General features: G+C 29.8%; 1 protein-coding gene across 2 annotated transcripts; it reads right to left on the minus strand.

The window, feature by feature from the left end:
• Positions 1-967: 967 nt before the first annotated feature.
• On the minus strand, positions 968-9,161 carry LOC124942165. 2 transcript variants are annotated; one of them, XM_047482598.1, is made up of 13 exons: positions 8,875-9,161; positions 8,494-8,534; positions 7,949-8,250; positions 7,800-7,874; positions 7,654-7,712; positions 6,507-6,642; positions 5,945-6,041; positions 5,779-5,845; positions 5,160-5,258; positions 3,804-3,893; positions 3,115-3,269; positions 2,139-2,240; positions 968-1,340 (listed from the first exon to the last, which is right to left on the minus strand). In XM_047482598.1, the coding sequence occupies exons 3-13, from the start codon at positions 8,199-8,201 to the stop codon at positions 1,226-1,228; spliced, it is 1,248 nt and encodes a 415-aa protein (XP_047338554.1). In that variant the 5' UTR covers positions 8,202-8,250; positions 8,494-8,534; positions 8,875-9,161; the 3' UTR covers positions 968-1,225. The 2 variants fall into 2 exon arrangements, with proteins under 2 accessions (XP_047338554.1, XP_047338555.1); XM_047482599.1 differs by lacking the exon at positions 8,875-9,161 and adding an exon at positions 8,624-8,784.
• Between the last annotated feature and the right edge of the window lie 3,621 nt (positions 9,162-12,782).

The raw sequence follows: 12,782 nt of genomic DNA on the forward strand, positions 1-12,782 counted from the left end.
CGGTTTGCGGAGGTTTAACGGTCTTATAAGTTTCATTCTTTTGCAGATTTAGGTAAGAAACCTGTTGCGGTTATACACTTATTTATTGCTTCAAAATTGTCAGCATCATCGTTGTTGAATGTAAGTTAATTTCTCAACATCGCACTTGATATAAACAGTTTCAGATCAGGACCATATCGAGTAACATTCATCCACCATTAGTAAACCAAACAAAATGTAAGTTGTGAGTGTCCTCTCATCATCAGCCTCATCCACCGTTAATACTACTACACTATAACTTGCAAGAACAGTCATATATTTCAGCATTGTTTTTTCAGGCGAACAATCTTCAAATATAATAGAATACCTAACCTCATGTCCGAGTTTAGCACCCATTTCTTGAGAAACTCTGGCAGCAACACTCATTGTAGCAACACGACGTGGATGAGTACAAGTTGTACAACCAATATTTCTTTGCTTTGTGAAGGTATTGATGTATTTGTGTCGTTTTTCCTGACCCTGTTTCTTCTACAATAATAAGTACCTGATAATAGTATTTTTTTCCTTGTATAAGTAAATAGGCAAGGTTCCTCTCTAAGGCTGATTTTGTCATGATTCCTTCTTTAGTATATAATAAAGAGCAATATTTTTGCAGGTCATTTAAGTAATCAATAAAACTTAAATTGTGCAAAATCTCAAATAGAAATAGTACGGTAGTACCCCAATAATTAGAAAGAATATTCTTTAAAAGAACAAAGGTCTTAGGTTCTTTGACATGGAATCTTGATAGTTTTCTTCATAGAATTTAAAAATAAAATAAAAATATAAGCACACACTTTTTTTATATCAAACATATCTAAATCTAAATTTAAAAAGTATTTCTTGATATCTCATCCACATACAATCTTTCCATATGGATAAGTATATACAGCCAATTAAATATCATTCTAATCTAAGGGACCAAGAAGAGAATTGCCACAAATATGCATTGAGAAGAAAGAAAGAAAAGTTATCTTTTAGTAAATGGATAAAAATAAATAGTGAGTTCCATTGTCTATACACATGAGCCTCTAATTTGATTTAATCAATCTTTTTTCTTTTGATTGACAACTTTATACAACAGAAATATGACATGTTTTTCTATTCATAGTGGAAGCCAAGAGAAGACAGAATCAAGTAGAAAATCAGAGAACAAAATAATCAACCATTGCGAGAACTCGAACAAACCTTTTTCTTACCTACAGATTTATCCTATATAACTGTTTACATCATTCCATGAGCTGTGAATTTGAGGAAGTACATATTCATCTGGTTTAAGGGCCAGAGCAAAATCTGGTAATGTTGGTGCAGTTTCCATGATTCTGTGTATTATTATCAGCACTATTATTAGGCAATTTGTGACAGTAGGCAGTTCAAATTATTATTATGTATGAAAATTATGGGAATATGGTTGCAGCTTTAGATTCCAATACAGAATCGCCTATGATCGATGTTTTAAGATATGATTGTTTCCTTTTGAATAAAAGATACAGTCCATTTTGGTTTCTTAATGGAAATGTCAATTTTGAGATCATGTGCTATAAACATTGCCCAATTTTGAAACACTTTATCAGTCAATAATACATTTATTACAAATCAAACTTAGTTGGATACATTTTCAAAATTTTATTGGCGGTTTCGCATCTAAATCCAGATTCAGCCGCTAATAAATTTTTTAATCCGTGTTTCACTAAGTTATGTTTTCAAATATGATCTCATCTGGATTCACATCAAAATGAGATATATGAAAAAAATAAGTGTTTTCAAGTTATTAATCAAGAGCAAATCTTACTAAAGGTATCATGTTTTTGGCAAAGTGATCAAAATTAAAAATGCATTTGGCAAAAAATGTTTAGCACAATAAAATGCTAAAAAAAGTTGGATTAGACTTTTCGTACCAAATGCAAACAAAATCACTCACACTTTTTACTTTGACAATTTTCAAATGCGATTGTGACGAAATATCACTCTCAGAAAATGCCCAATATATTGTATAAAGTATTTTTCTACGATATTGGTAACCCCATAAATTATTTTCAACATTTTGTTAGTTGAATATCTTGAACATGCCAAAATTAAATGTTCTGATATGAAATTTCAATAAGTGGAGCATAATTTACCTCTCATGGGTGTACAAATCCTTGTTAATCCGCACCCTGCTCGAAGTATCTTTAGGTATTTTTTCAGTAAGGTACTTCATTGTTCCCCATAGAGGTGGATTACTGCATAATACACAATTATATGATCATCTTGCAATCTCACATTCTCTTTTATCTTTGTCCAATATGTGGAGAAAACAGTTACTCATGAACATTTAATTACTAATAAATAATAATTCATTCAACAAGAATATGGCCGAGTAATACTTGTAAGCTGGATGGAAAAATGAAATAATTAACCAGAAAGTATAAATAGAAATAGAAGTGGATGTATAAATAGATACAAATAACCACTTATTTATATCAGATACCAGAATTATTCTGAAGTCTTAAGAAGGTCTATGAGGAACCAAGCCGTTCATGTCATCCCAAGTATTCTAATCTTTACAGGGTTTACTTATCTAAGTTTATGAGGATTTTAAAAATTCAAAATGAATAGTCCATGAAATAAATTGTTTAGCAATGCATAAAACAAATGAATATTGATTCTTGGGGAACGGGTGGGAAGAGAAAGGATCAAGGGCTTCTTTTTCCACACCTTCGCCTCAATAAAGAAAGGAGGAACCTTCATCGGGTGGGATTTTTTTAAATTAATCAGATTCTAACCTTTTGTATCTGTTTTTTTTCCTTTCTGTTTCACTATTTTTGTTCAGAAAAAAAGATTTAAAAAAATTATTGATTCTAGCTTAACAGCATTGCATATTAAAATGACCACCAGTAGAATGGTAACAAACAAGAAAAGAACAATAGATCATTCAACCTATTGTAAGAATCCTGCAGAATCACTTCTACAAAGTCATTTAATAAAATCCTCGATACTAGGTTCCAAATCAGTAATTTTTGTTTTCCTATAAACTTGCACCACAAAGAAATACAAAATTGATGACTCACAAAAGTCTAAGTACTTAAATCACAGTGAAGGAAATTTGTAACTTACCGAGATACAGGAGTAGCAGTGTTAAAAGCTTCACATGCCCTTTTACTATCTTTCAGATATTCGTCTGCTGCTTGCAAGGAAGCCACTGCCATCCCATGTAACTTCTCTGTATTTCCCTCATCAAGGATCAAACCATGATAATAATATGCAGCAGCCTGAAATAGAAGATGTTCAAAATGAAATAGATTCACGCATAACCGTCACATACAATTTCAAATTATATTCAATGAATAGGTTCTTCAAGGAGTCTCAGAAAGTGTTCTCTAATATTCTCTCATCGCTTACTTATATATTTCTTTCATTGAGTCGCATAAAATGGTTGTAATCTTAAAATTCACTTTGTCTAGAATACACAACATCTAGAGACAATTGCCTTTTTCTGAAAGATAAATGCAATCTTAAATAATTGTCTGAATCAGTCAAAAAAACATGCAAAGATATCTTGAATCAAACTAATTAGATTTGATATAGTGGATTATCTTAACTTGGTGCACATTCTAACACACAATACAAGCCAAACGGAATCTAATCACATCCATGTTCTCGCTTGGTTAGTCACGGAAACACTATTTAAAAATCTTTACTTCTGCTCTTACAACATATAATCATGTTTGTTGAGTGCTGAGGAACCCATGTACAATAGAAAGCAAAAGTTTTAATACAAAGGGTGACTATGGGCTATGGCATACCTTTGCTTCGATATATTTCCATTTAACAAAGAACTGATGTTTTTCTCCCCAACCATTAGATAGAGAAATATTTGCAATATTATCTTGTGCCTGGAACAATCAGAAAGAAGAAAACAATAAATCTTTCATCAATCGTCTTGGCAATTAAATGATATCAGCATTTAGCAACTTAGGAACCTCTACAATAAGCCTCATCTGTTTTCATGGGTGGTGCTAGGAAACAAGATGAAGTATAATTTTTATGTTTTTTAAATATGGTCAACTTTTTTATTGAATGAAGAGGCGATCGCCAGTTGCACTCTTTTTAACACTACTTGAAACCAACAATAAGCATATGGTACAATCCTCCTATGCATAAGAGGTCTGTCATCGGATACCAACCCTAAGTTCCTGGGTTTCAGACGGCAAGTTCTGCGACTAGTTAAATGATTAAGTATGTTTGCGGGCTACATACTTAATCCATTGTCTCATTTTTTTCAAAAAAAGGGTAGGTCATCATCTTGGCTATTCCAAAATGCAATTCCAAAAAATAACTCCAATAAAATAAACATTATACTGAATTGACAAGGGACCTTGGTCTGTCTGTTTTAGATGTTCTAGTTTATTTTTAGAACCCCTACAGAATAGAAGCACAAGATCCACAGTAAAGGAGATGAAACACACTATGGAAATAGTCAGACTAAGTATTTTATTTTATTCTCTAATTTATATTAACATATATAGTAATATATATTATAGAGATTGTTATAATATTAGGTATTGTTTTATTGTTAGGAATTTTCCCTTATTTTATAATGAAATGTCTATAAATGTAATTCATAATCAAAATTCAATACAATATTCTCCTCTTCTCGAAATTTTCACACACCTGGACCTTTTTTTTCTAATAATTCTATTAATTAGTTTTAGAAATTTATCATTTGTCACTTTTTATATATACTGACAGTTAATGAAAAATTATGTATGTTTTATCCTGAAATTTATCATTTGTCACTTTTTATATATACTGACAGTTAATGAAAAATTATGTATGTTTGAAGGAGAAGAGAATCGTAAAACAATTTTTTTTTCTTTTGAAAAATGTTAACTTTTATTAAAAAGAGCGCAAAATGCGTTCAAACGTTACAAATGAGAAGGGAAAACTAAGTAAGAAATAAGAAAACAACGTAAGAATTTTAAGTGCCAATAAGATCGAAAAATTCTCATCCCGTACAAGCCTCCCTTTTCGGATTGAAATGAACGCGTGTAACATGAATTCTTTGAGACGAAGAGAATCGTAAAACAAACAGTTGCCCACAATGTAAGAACCTGAATATATATTGTTAGCAAATGGAAGATATGATAAGTAGCAAATACCTGCTGCCAGTACTTAACAACTTCGCATGCAAGCCTTCTCTTAACTGCAAGTGTGGCCTTTGTACTATCAATTGCCATCCCAAGTTGGACATCAACTCCCTATGAAAACATTGATGGAATGATCATGATCATAATAAAAATTAAACATTTTCAACAGTCACTTGTATAGATCAGCTTGATTAGATCATGGACCGGCATATTTATTAAAAAACTCAACCTAGAACAACTGAACAAATAATAACTAAAGCTTTTAAACTTCTTCCATTTAAACTTATGTGATGAGAATTTTTCAATCTTATTGGCAATTAAACTTCTTTCATTTGAATGCAATTTGCGTTATTTTTAACGAAAAGTTGATCTTTTAAAAAGAAAAAAAAAACAAATAATCACAAAGGCCTCGTTTGTAGATGTATAGATTATCAACTGATTTCTGAGTATTATGTCTTTGTGATATCATGTGATCAAGGAACATTAGTCTGGATTAACAATAGTTTTATACCAGTGTTATAAGCTCATAATTTTGCTCCACAGAGAAATTTTCTTATTTTTATTGTCTATTATTATAGAGAAATACCAGTGATTACTTAAGAGTAAACTATTAGCATCAAGCTAGTTTTACCTGCCCTAATGCTTGAAGGCAAAGTGCTCGGAGGACTCCTTCAACAAGATCAACTGGAAGGTTCCTCCTAATACACACAAAAGGAGAAAGAAATGAATATGGAAATGGAAATGAAAGCCAAATTCTAATATATGTCAGGTTCCAGAATAATCTATCAAATATAGACCTATATTCGGCAGGTAAAAGGGGTAGAACTTGTCTAACAGCACAATCTAGGAATCCTGCTGCCTTCAAGAATACATCAATAGCAGCCCGTCTGCTCTCTGCAATAATATAGAATGTTCTTAAGAACACATAATCCTTTGACATGATAGACTTGAGTTTCTTATCTCATTCATGTGAATTGGAAAAAATCAAGAAATGCACCAAAATATTTTACAAAAAAGAACAATGTCATTAACATATACAATTAAGACAATACTGCAAGTGTGATCAACTTGTGAATCGATCAAACCAGGGCATAGGTGATTGCTTCATGTCATACATTAGGAATAGAGTATCCTAATATCTTACATGCAGTCAAATTAATTACGGTAATAATGAATCCATAATCAATTTACAATCATTTAAGACATAGATTGATTCTCTACACATCTCAAAGGGTCTCAACATGAACAAAGCCTAGATAAAAAAAAAAATAAAAAAAATAAAAAAACTGTAGTCTGAAGCGTTTTTTTGTATGATAAATTCTTCACTGCATAAGTATAAATTTTGTTTGACTAAATCACCTTCTGATACTTTTGCCAGATATCCATCTGAAGATGTTCTTGGAAGCAGTAACAAGTTGGCTTGTAATAATGACAATACTGCCATTAAGTGTAAAACAGACAAAACCTCGTACCAGGCATTAGACATCGCCGTTTCCTGAAAGTTATTTAAGCCAGATTACATATACACATATCTTGGGATTTCTTTTCACATTTTAGCTGTCCTAGTCAGTTTTATATTCACCCCTTCTTTCTCAATCACACCACTGCTGACCTTAAAACTCACATATTCCTAGTCAGTTTTATATTCGCCCCTTCTTTCTCAATCACACCACTGCTGACCTTAAAACTCACATATTCCCAGTGATGTTCTTTTTCATCTTAGTGCTGATGTTGTATTCTTTTCTCTACTAAAGACAACCAGCCACAAAGCCAGTAAAAATATATCCAACATGCATTGTTCATAAACTCTGCTTTATTAAGTTTCTTATCAAGTCAACTTATTGAGTACTACAGTTTATCCCTTTTAACAAACACATTAATGTCTTTCACTTCCCTACACTCCAAACCAAACTAGGGAAAAAAGAAAAGAAGTCATCCTAATAAGAGTATAAAGTAATTGGAAAGGAAGAATATCATAAACAACAAAAACTTCTAGGTAGTTATGACCTGCATTTCTGTACTCAAGAGTCTCAACACATTTTCCAGCCAAAAACAAGAGCAACTTCAACACATTAAGAAATACTTATTTGTCTATTTCAGGTCGATTAACTTGATATTAAAAATTGATGGTTGTTTAAAAGTTCAGATGAAACTCATAAAGAAGCTCTATTAGCATATTAAAATCTCCATAAACTTGTAACACACTTCTGAATATGCTCACAATAATAAAATTTTAATTTGATGAAATTATTTTGCAACTGATAACTTCAGAGATCAATTGAACATGTTAAGAACATGAAAGCCTGTTCCTTAGTCCTTCAGTAGCATTTTCTAAATTTACAAGATCATATCCTTTCCTCCTAATTATTTCAGATAATCATTCACTCACGAAAATATTTAGTCAATTAGTTGACTCTTTTTCTCATTGGAATCCTTTTTGTTACGAAAGACTAGTTTCTAATGGGGCTGATTTTTCCAAAAATATTAAACAAATGGCTATGCACACCTCTGTATCATCCTCCTGATTAACCCATGAAAAGTGCACTTTATGCTGCAATGGGCTTCCTGTGCATAAACAAACAAGAAATCAAACCATAGCTTATCCTCATGATATTTGACAAGTCTTAATGTCATATCATGTCATGCATTTACCATCTTTAACTAATCCCAAAAGAACAGGCAAGTAATCTTCTAAGGCCTGCTGAAGAGCAGCCAATGTAGAACCTCCTGTAACAGACATAACTACTTTACTACTACTAAGACAAATAATTGAAGAAATCATCATTAGACTTTAGACCAACCATGCTGAGTTGCGAATCTTCTTCTTGTCCTTGTGATTGTGGGAGCCTCTTGTCCAGCCATTACAACAATACGAGTTCTAAGTGCTGAAAGCCGTTCAACTGTACTTTTAGACAAGTGATCACCAAGTGATTCAGTAAAGTCCGTAGGTTTGGGGATTCGCAAGCCAGGAACAAAAACAGATACTTCTCCAATGTTTAAAGGTCGTCTTCTATGTCCAGCAGTATCTTTTGGGGTTGACACTAAACACCCCATCTGAATAAATTCACTTTATCTGCTAATGTATTCGTGCTCGATCTACTTACTGCAATCAGCAACCTTGATTAAGTAAATCAGGAATGATAGATTTTGAATACATATCCCTTATTCAAACTAAAAACTTTAGTGACAAAAATATCAATCATGTGCATAATATGCATCAATTCATCAGGAATTCCAGTTCAAAAGAAGGGTAGAATATATAAACTATTCACAAGGAGAACAAATAAAAAAGTAACAGACAATTCACAATATGAATAAGAGTAATCAGACATTATATCCACCTCACCTTAGCAGTTCTATCAGAAGATTAAGGAAGGTGACCAGTTTCTGCATCAAAAAAGAACACAAAATGGTTCAAGTGGGCAAAAAGAGATATAAATTATAATAAAAATGTAACTTTGAAAACGAAACATCACATGAATGGCGTGAAAAGTGGGTGTTCTGACTTTTCAGACTTCCATTTACCATCCTATCACATGCTCTTAAAACTGTACTTATCACAATAATATGTTACCCATATACTGATATACATACCCCCAAATAGCTCCAAATAACAAGTAGGACTAACAACTAGAAGTTACTAAAACCCATTAATTTGGGTTTTCAATGGGTATTAGTTAAATTAACAAAAGGGATCCAATACAGTAGAAAGAATGAAGGAAATTACAGCTTCTTGTAGATGGAAAACTGATTGGCGCAAAGATGACCCACAACGAAAGACTTCAGATTTATTGAGAAGGAAATGAAAATTATGGAAGAATTGAAGCAATTATGGAAGGGGAAAGGTGAAAATGAGATATTGACTAAGTCATTAGAAATGCTTGTCTTTCTTTCTCAAAAAAAAAGTTCATATTCTGTATGGTATGGGTGTAAAAGATAATCTTAACAATGTTCAACTAGATTCGTTGAAAAACAGAAATTTTCAAAGAGATAGAGAGAACTGGCTTCCGTGGAGGATAATGTTAGATTTAACAGCTAACCTACTTAACTAGAAGTAATTTAAATAGATATAAGGTGGGGCCATTTCAATTTTGTATGAACTTGTTTAATATAATTTAGTTAAACAATTTAGTTAGTTGAAAAATCGACCCAATTAACTAAATAGTTTTTAAAATAAACTAGGAACTAAATAATTTTTAAAATAAATTAGGAAGATCCCGTGCGATGCACATAGATAAAAATGTATTGTTACAACGTTCTGCGTTAATCAAATTTGGTATTGAATTTAAAATATAAAGTGTTATTAGTCCAGTTGATTAAAAAGTTGTAGATAAACAAACAAATATTATTAAATTTGTTAATATATACATAATTAAAATATATTTCAAAACATTATTTTATTTAAATTAATGTTCAAATAAGATATTTAAATCAAAAATAATTTTAAGTAAATAAAAAAAAAAGTTTAAACCCAGTGGAGTTTCCAAACAATGCTTACAGGGAATTTGCAATTTGTGTAGAAATTATTAAAAAAATAGAATGTAATCTTTCTTTTACTAAATCTTATTCTAGATATGAAACTTCAAATCATTTTACAATCTTATTAAATTTATAGTTTAGAAGTTTTACAAATTTTGATTTCTAACTTTTTTTTTATATTTAATATTTTTCATAAATTTATTCTCTCATAGCATCATTAAACACCAAATTAGAATACAATAATATTAATACTATAAAAAAAAAAGTAATAGTTCCTAAATATATATATTAAAAACGGTGCGAGGACGATAAATATATTTCCCGCTCCGAATCGCCCCATTGCCATCTCTAGTTGAATGTAAAACTTTATAATAAAAAATCAACTCAAATCGATCCGCGATCAGAGCAAGTATTCAACTTATTTTTTTTATAAGGATTACATAATAAAAATTATTTATAAAATCAAAATAAGTAAATGAAAATTTAGATGGTAAGTATTATGACAAATTTGTAAAAATTTAAATTTTATTAGAAAAAATCAGTCATCTTAATTTTTTTTTTTTTTTCATTCTAAAAAAAAATTATTTGAGTTTTATAATAATAAATGAGAAAGTAGAAAAACCAAACAAGTGGTGTGAAAAAAGTTATACAAATTTTTAATTGGAACTGAGTTTGTTTTTGCTGGTGGGTATAAAATATTTTGTCAAATGATAACTTACCATTTATAAAAAAAAAAAATCAAAAGAAAATATCAGTAAAAGAGTTTTTAAATAAAATATCAGTTCTAATAACTTTTTATTAAACAAAAGAGAAATAACTCCAGATCTGACAATTTCATCTCATTTTTTTTTGTTAAGAAGGGGATAATTATAGACTCGATAAATGATCACCAATATAAAAAAAATTATGACCGCAAAGGGTTAAGGACATAGCCCGTTGTAACCCCTGCAAAATCCTTGATCCATAGCTCTTAGTAAGTGTCGGATGATCCATAGCTCTTAGTAAGTGTCGGATGACACGTGACAACACATGGATCTGTGGTGGCTTGATGTTTGATGATTTCAATCTTGGTTTGCGTCAGACATCTTTTAAAGTAAAATTTTATTTTTAAAAGAGATTGATAGTACCTTACAGATTTTAAAATTAATTAGGTAAAGTAATTAATTTTATTCAAATTTTAATAATCTAAGGATTTGTTGTAACCAAGTGACGATTTGATTTGAAATCCGGTTTTAAATTAATTAAACATAATTAATTTAAGAAAAAATTATTTATTTAAAAACATAGTCGCCAATTGATTTTAAAAAAATTAGAAAAATGTACCAGTATAAACGTACTTTATACTAAAACTTCCATAAGGGGTTCGTGGGATTGCGCACTATGTTCTCTACGCCCATTTTAAAAACAGTTTTATTTTTAAAAGTTTTGCTATCAAAATATTTATTTATAACATTTATTTTCTTTAATTAGTAGTCTGGAGTCCTAAACAATGATAAGTTTAGATTATGTAAATAATTGTACAAAATATCATTTATGGTCGTAGAAAACACATCGACACGAAATATCATTTCATTTGAGAGTGTTGAAGGAAGTCAAATCAAAGTAGAGTTGGTTCGAACGGATGAATAGAAGGCCGACATACTTTCAAAGGCTTTGCCAGCATCAAAACTGGTGATAATGCGACACCTGATCGATGTTCATGATCTCGAACCATGCAAGGACTAAGGGGAGAATGTTGCACTGCTTCTGATGGTTACAATTGTTACAAAGAAATGGAAGATTTGTAATAATGTGGGAAACAAAGATCTACATTAATGAGAAAAATAGAAGATTTATAATAATGAGGAAATCAGAAGATTTACAATAAATTTCATTAAATTAGAAAATTAAGAAAAAATTTCTATTTAGTATAAATAAAATGTATGCGGCTTTGAATTAAGAAAGAAAATAAGAGAGATAGTAGCTCTTGCAATTATTTTTAAGATACTAAAGATTTTATAAAAAAATTCTTCAAAGTTTTATGAATGATTATATAAACTTAAATGAGTGACATGGGAGGGAATGACATGACATCGTATTATTAGATGAAAAAATGAATAAGTGTGAGGAGAGAAGGAAAAGAGAAAATTTTTATTAATTTTTCAACCAATTGCGCACGTTATTCTCTCCTATCTCCTCACTCAAATTTCATCTCCCTGTCATCTTAAATAGTTGAAAACCGAAGAAAAAAAAACTTACTTAACTCTTATATGTTGACTAGATTAGAGTACCTGAGTCAGATAGTAGCAGATGTAAGATCATGCAAGAGATTTTTATGTTCTATGACTGAGAAAATAAATTTGTTAGAAATATATTTCATAAATATATTTGTTCATATATTATTGCATATATATAAAGACAGGGCATAGAATTAGTTTTAATGGTGTCTCTAAAGAGAGAAAAAAGAAAGAAAAAAAAGTTTATATTTAAAATAAAATTAAATATTTAATAAAATTTTGTTTGTAATTAAAAAATATATTGTAATGACGTCAGCACTAAGTTTGTTATGTATAAATGATAAAAGGAGCCAAATCAAATAAAGGTAAATGTATCAAGAGTCTAATCAAACAAATTAGTCAATAGAGAGATATTTCAAACTAAATATGATGTACTTAGAGCAAAATACAAATTACTCCAAATTATATTATGTTTATGTTTTTTTAATAAATATATATATATATATATATATATATATATATATATATATATATATCACTGTTAATATTTGAATGAAAATAGATGATAATGAGTCTAATCATTCTTCTTCTTTAAACAAAATAAATATATATATATATATATATATATATATATATATATATATATATATATTATTTTTAAAATTAAAAAAAATTAACCTAATTCAAAATGTTTTACCATATTTAAATTTTAAGTTGACAGAAAAATTTAATCTTATCAATATTTTTTTATTTTATTAATCTAATTTATTAGAAAAAATGAAAGAGAAAAGTGAGTATTAGTAAAGTATAATTTTAAAATAGAAAAAAGCTCACTTAGACGTATGTACTTGTACAACTAGCTCACTTAAACGTATATACTAATAAAAGGTCATTTAAACGTATTATCTATCAAAAAATGGCTCATTTAGCCTCTTTTTAT

This window comes from Impatiens glandulifera, chromosome 6, assembly GCF_907164915.1.
Source record: "Impatiens glandulifera chromosome 6, dImpGla2.1, whole genome shotgun sequence".
NCBI lineage: Eukaryota > Viridiplantae > Streptophyta > Magnoliopsida > Ericales > Balsaminaceae > Impatiens > Impatiens glandulifera.

Coding starts and splice junctions, on each gene's coding strand:
- LOC124942165 (XM_047482598.1), bottom strand. CDS start 8,201: ATGGGGTGTTTAGTGTCAACCCCAAAAGATACTGCTGGACATAGAAGA. Junction 5,259..5,778: donor GCCTTCAAGCATTAGGGCAG/GTAAAACTAGCT, acceptor ATGTTTTCATAG/GGAGTTGATGTCCAACTTGG. Junction 1,341..2,138: donor GATTTGTACACCCATGAGAG/GTAAATTATGCT, acceptor AATAATACACAG/AATCATGGAAACTGCACCAA.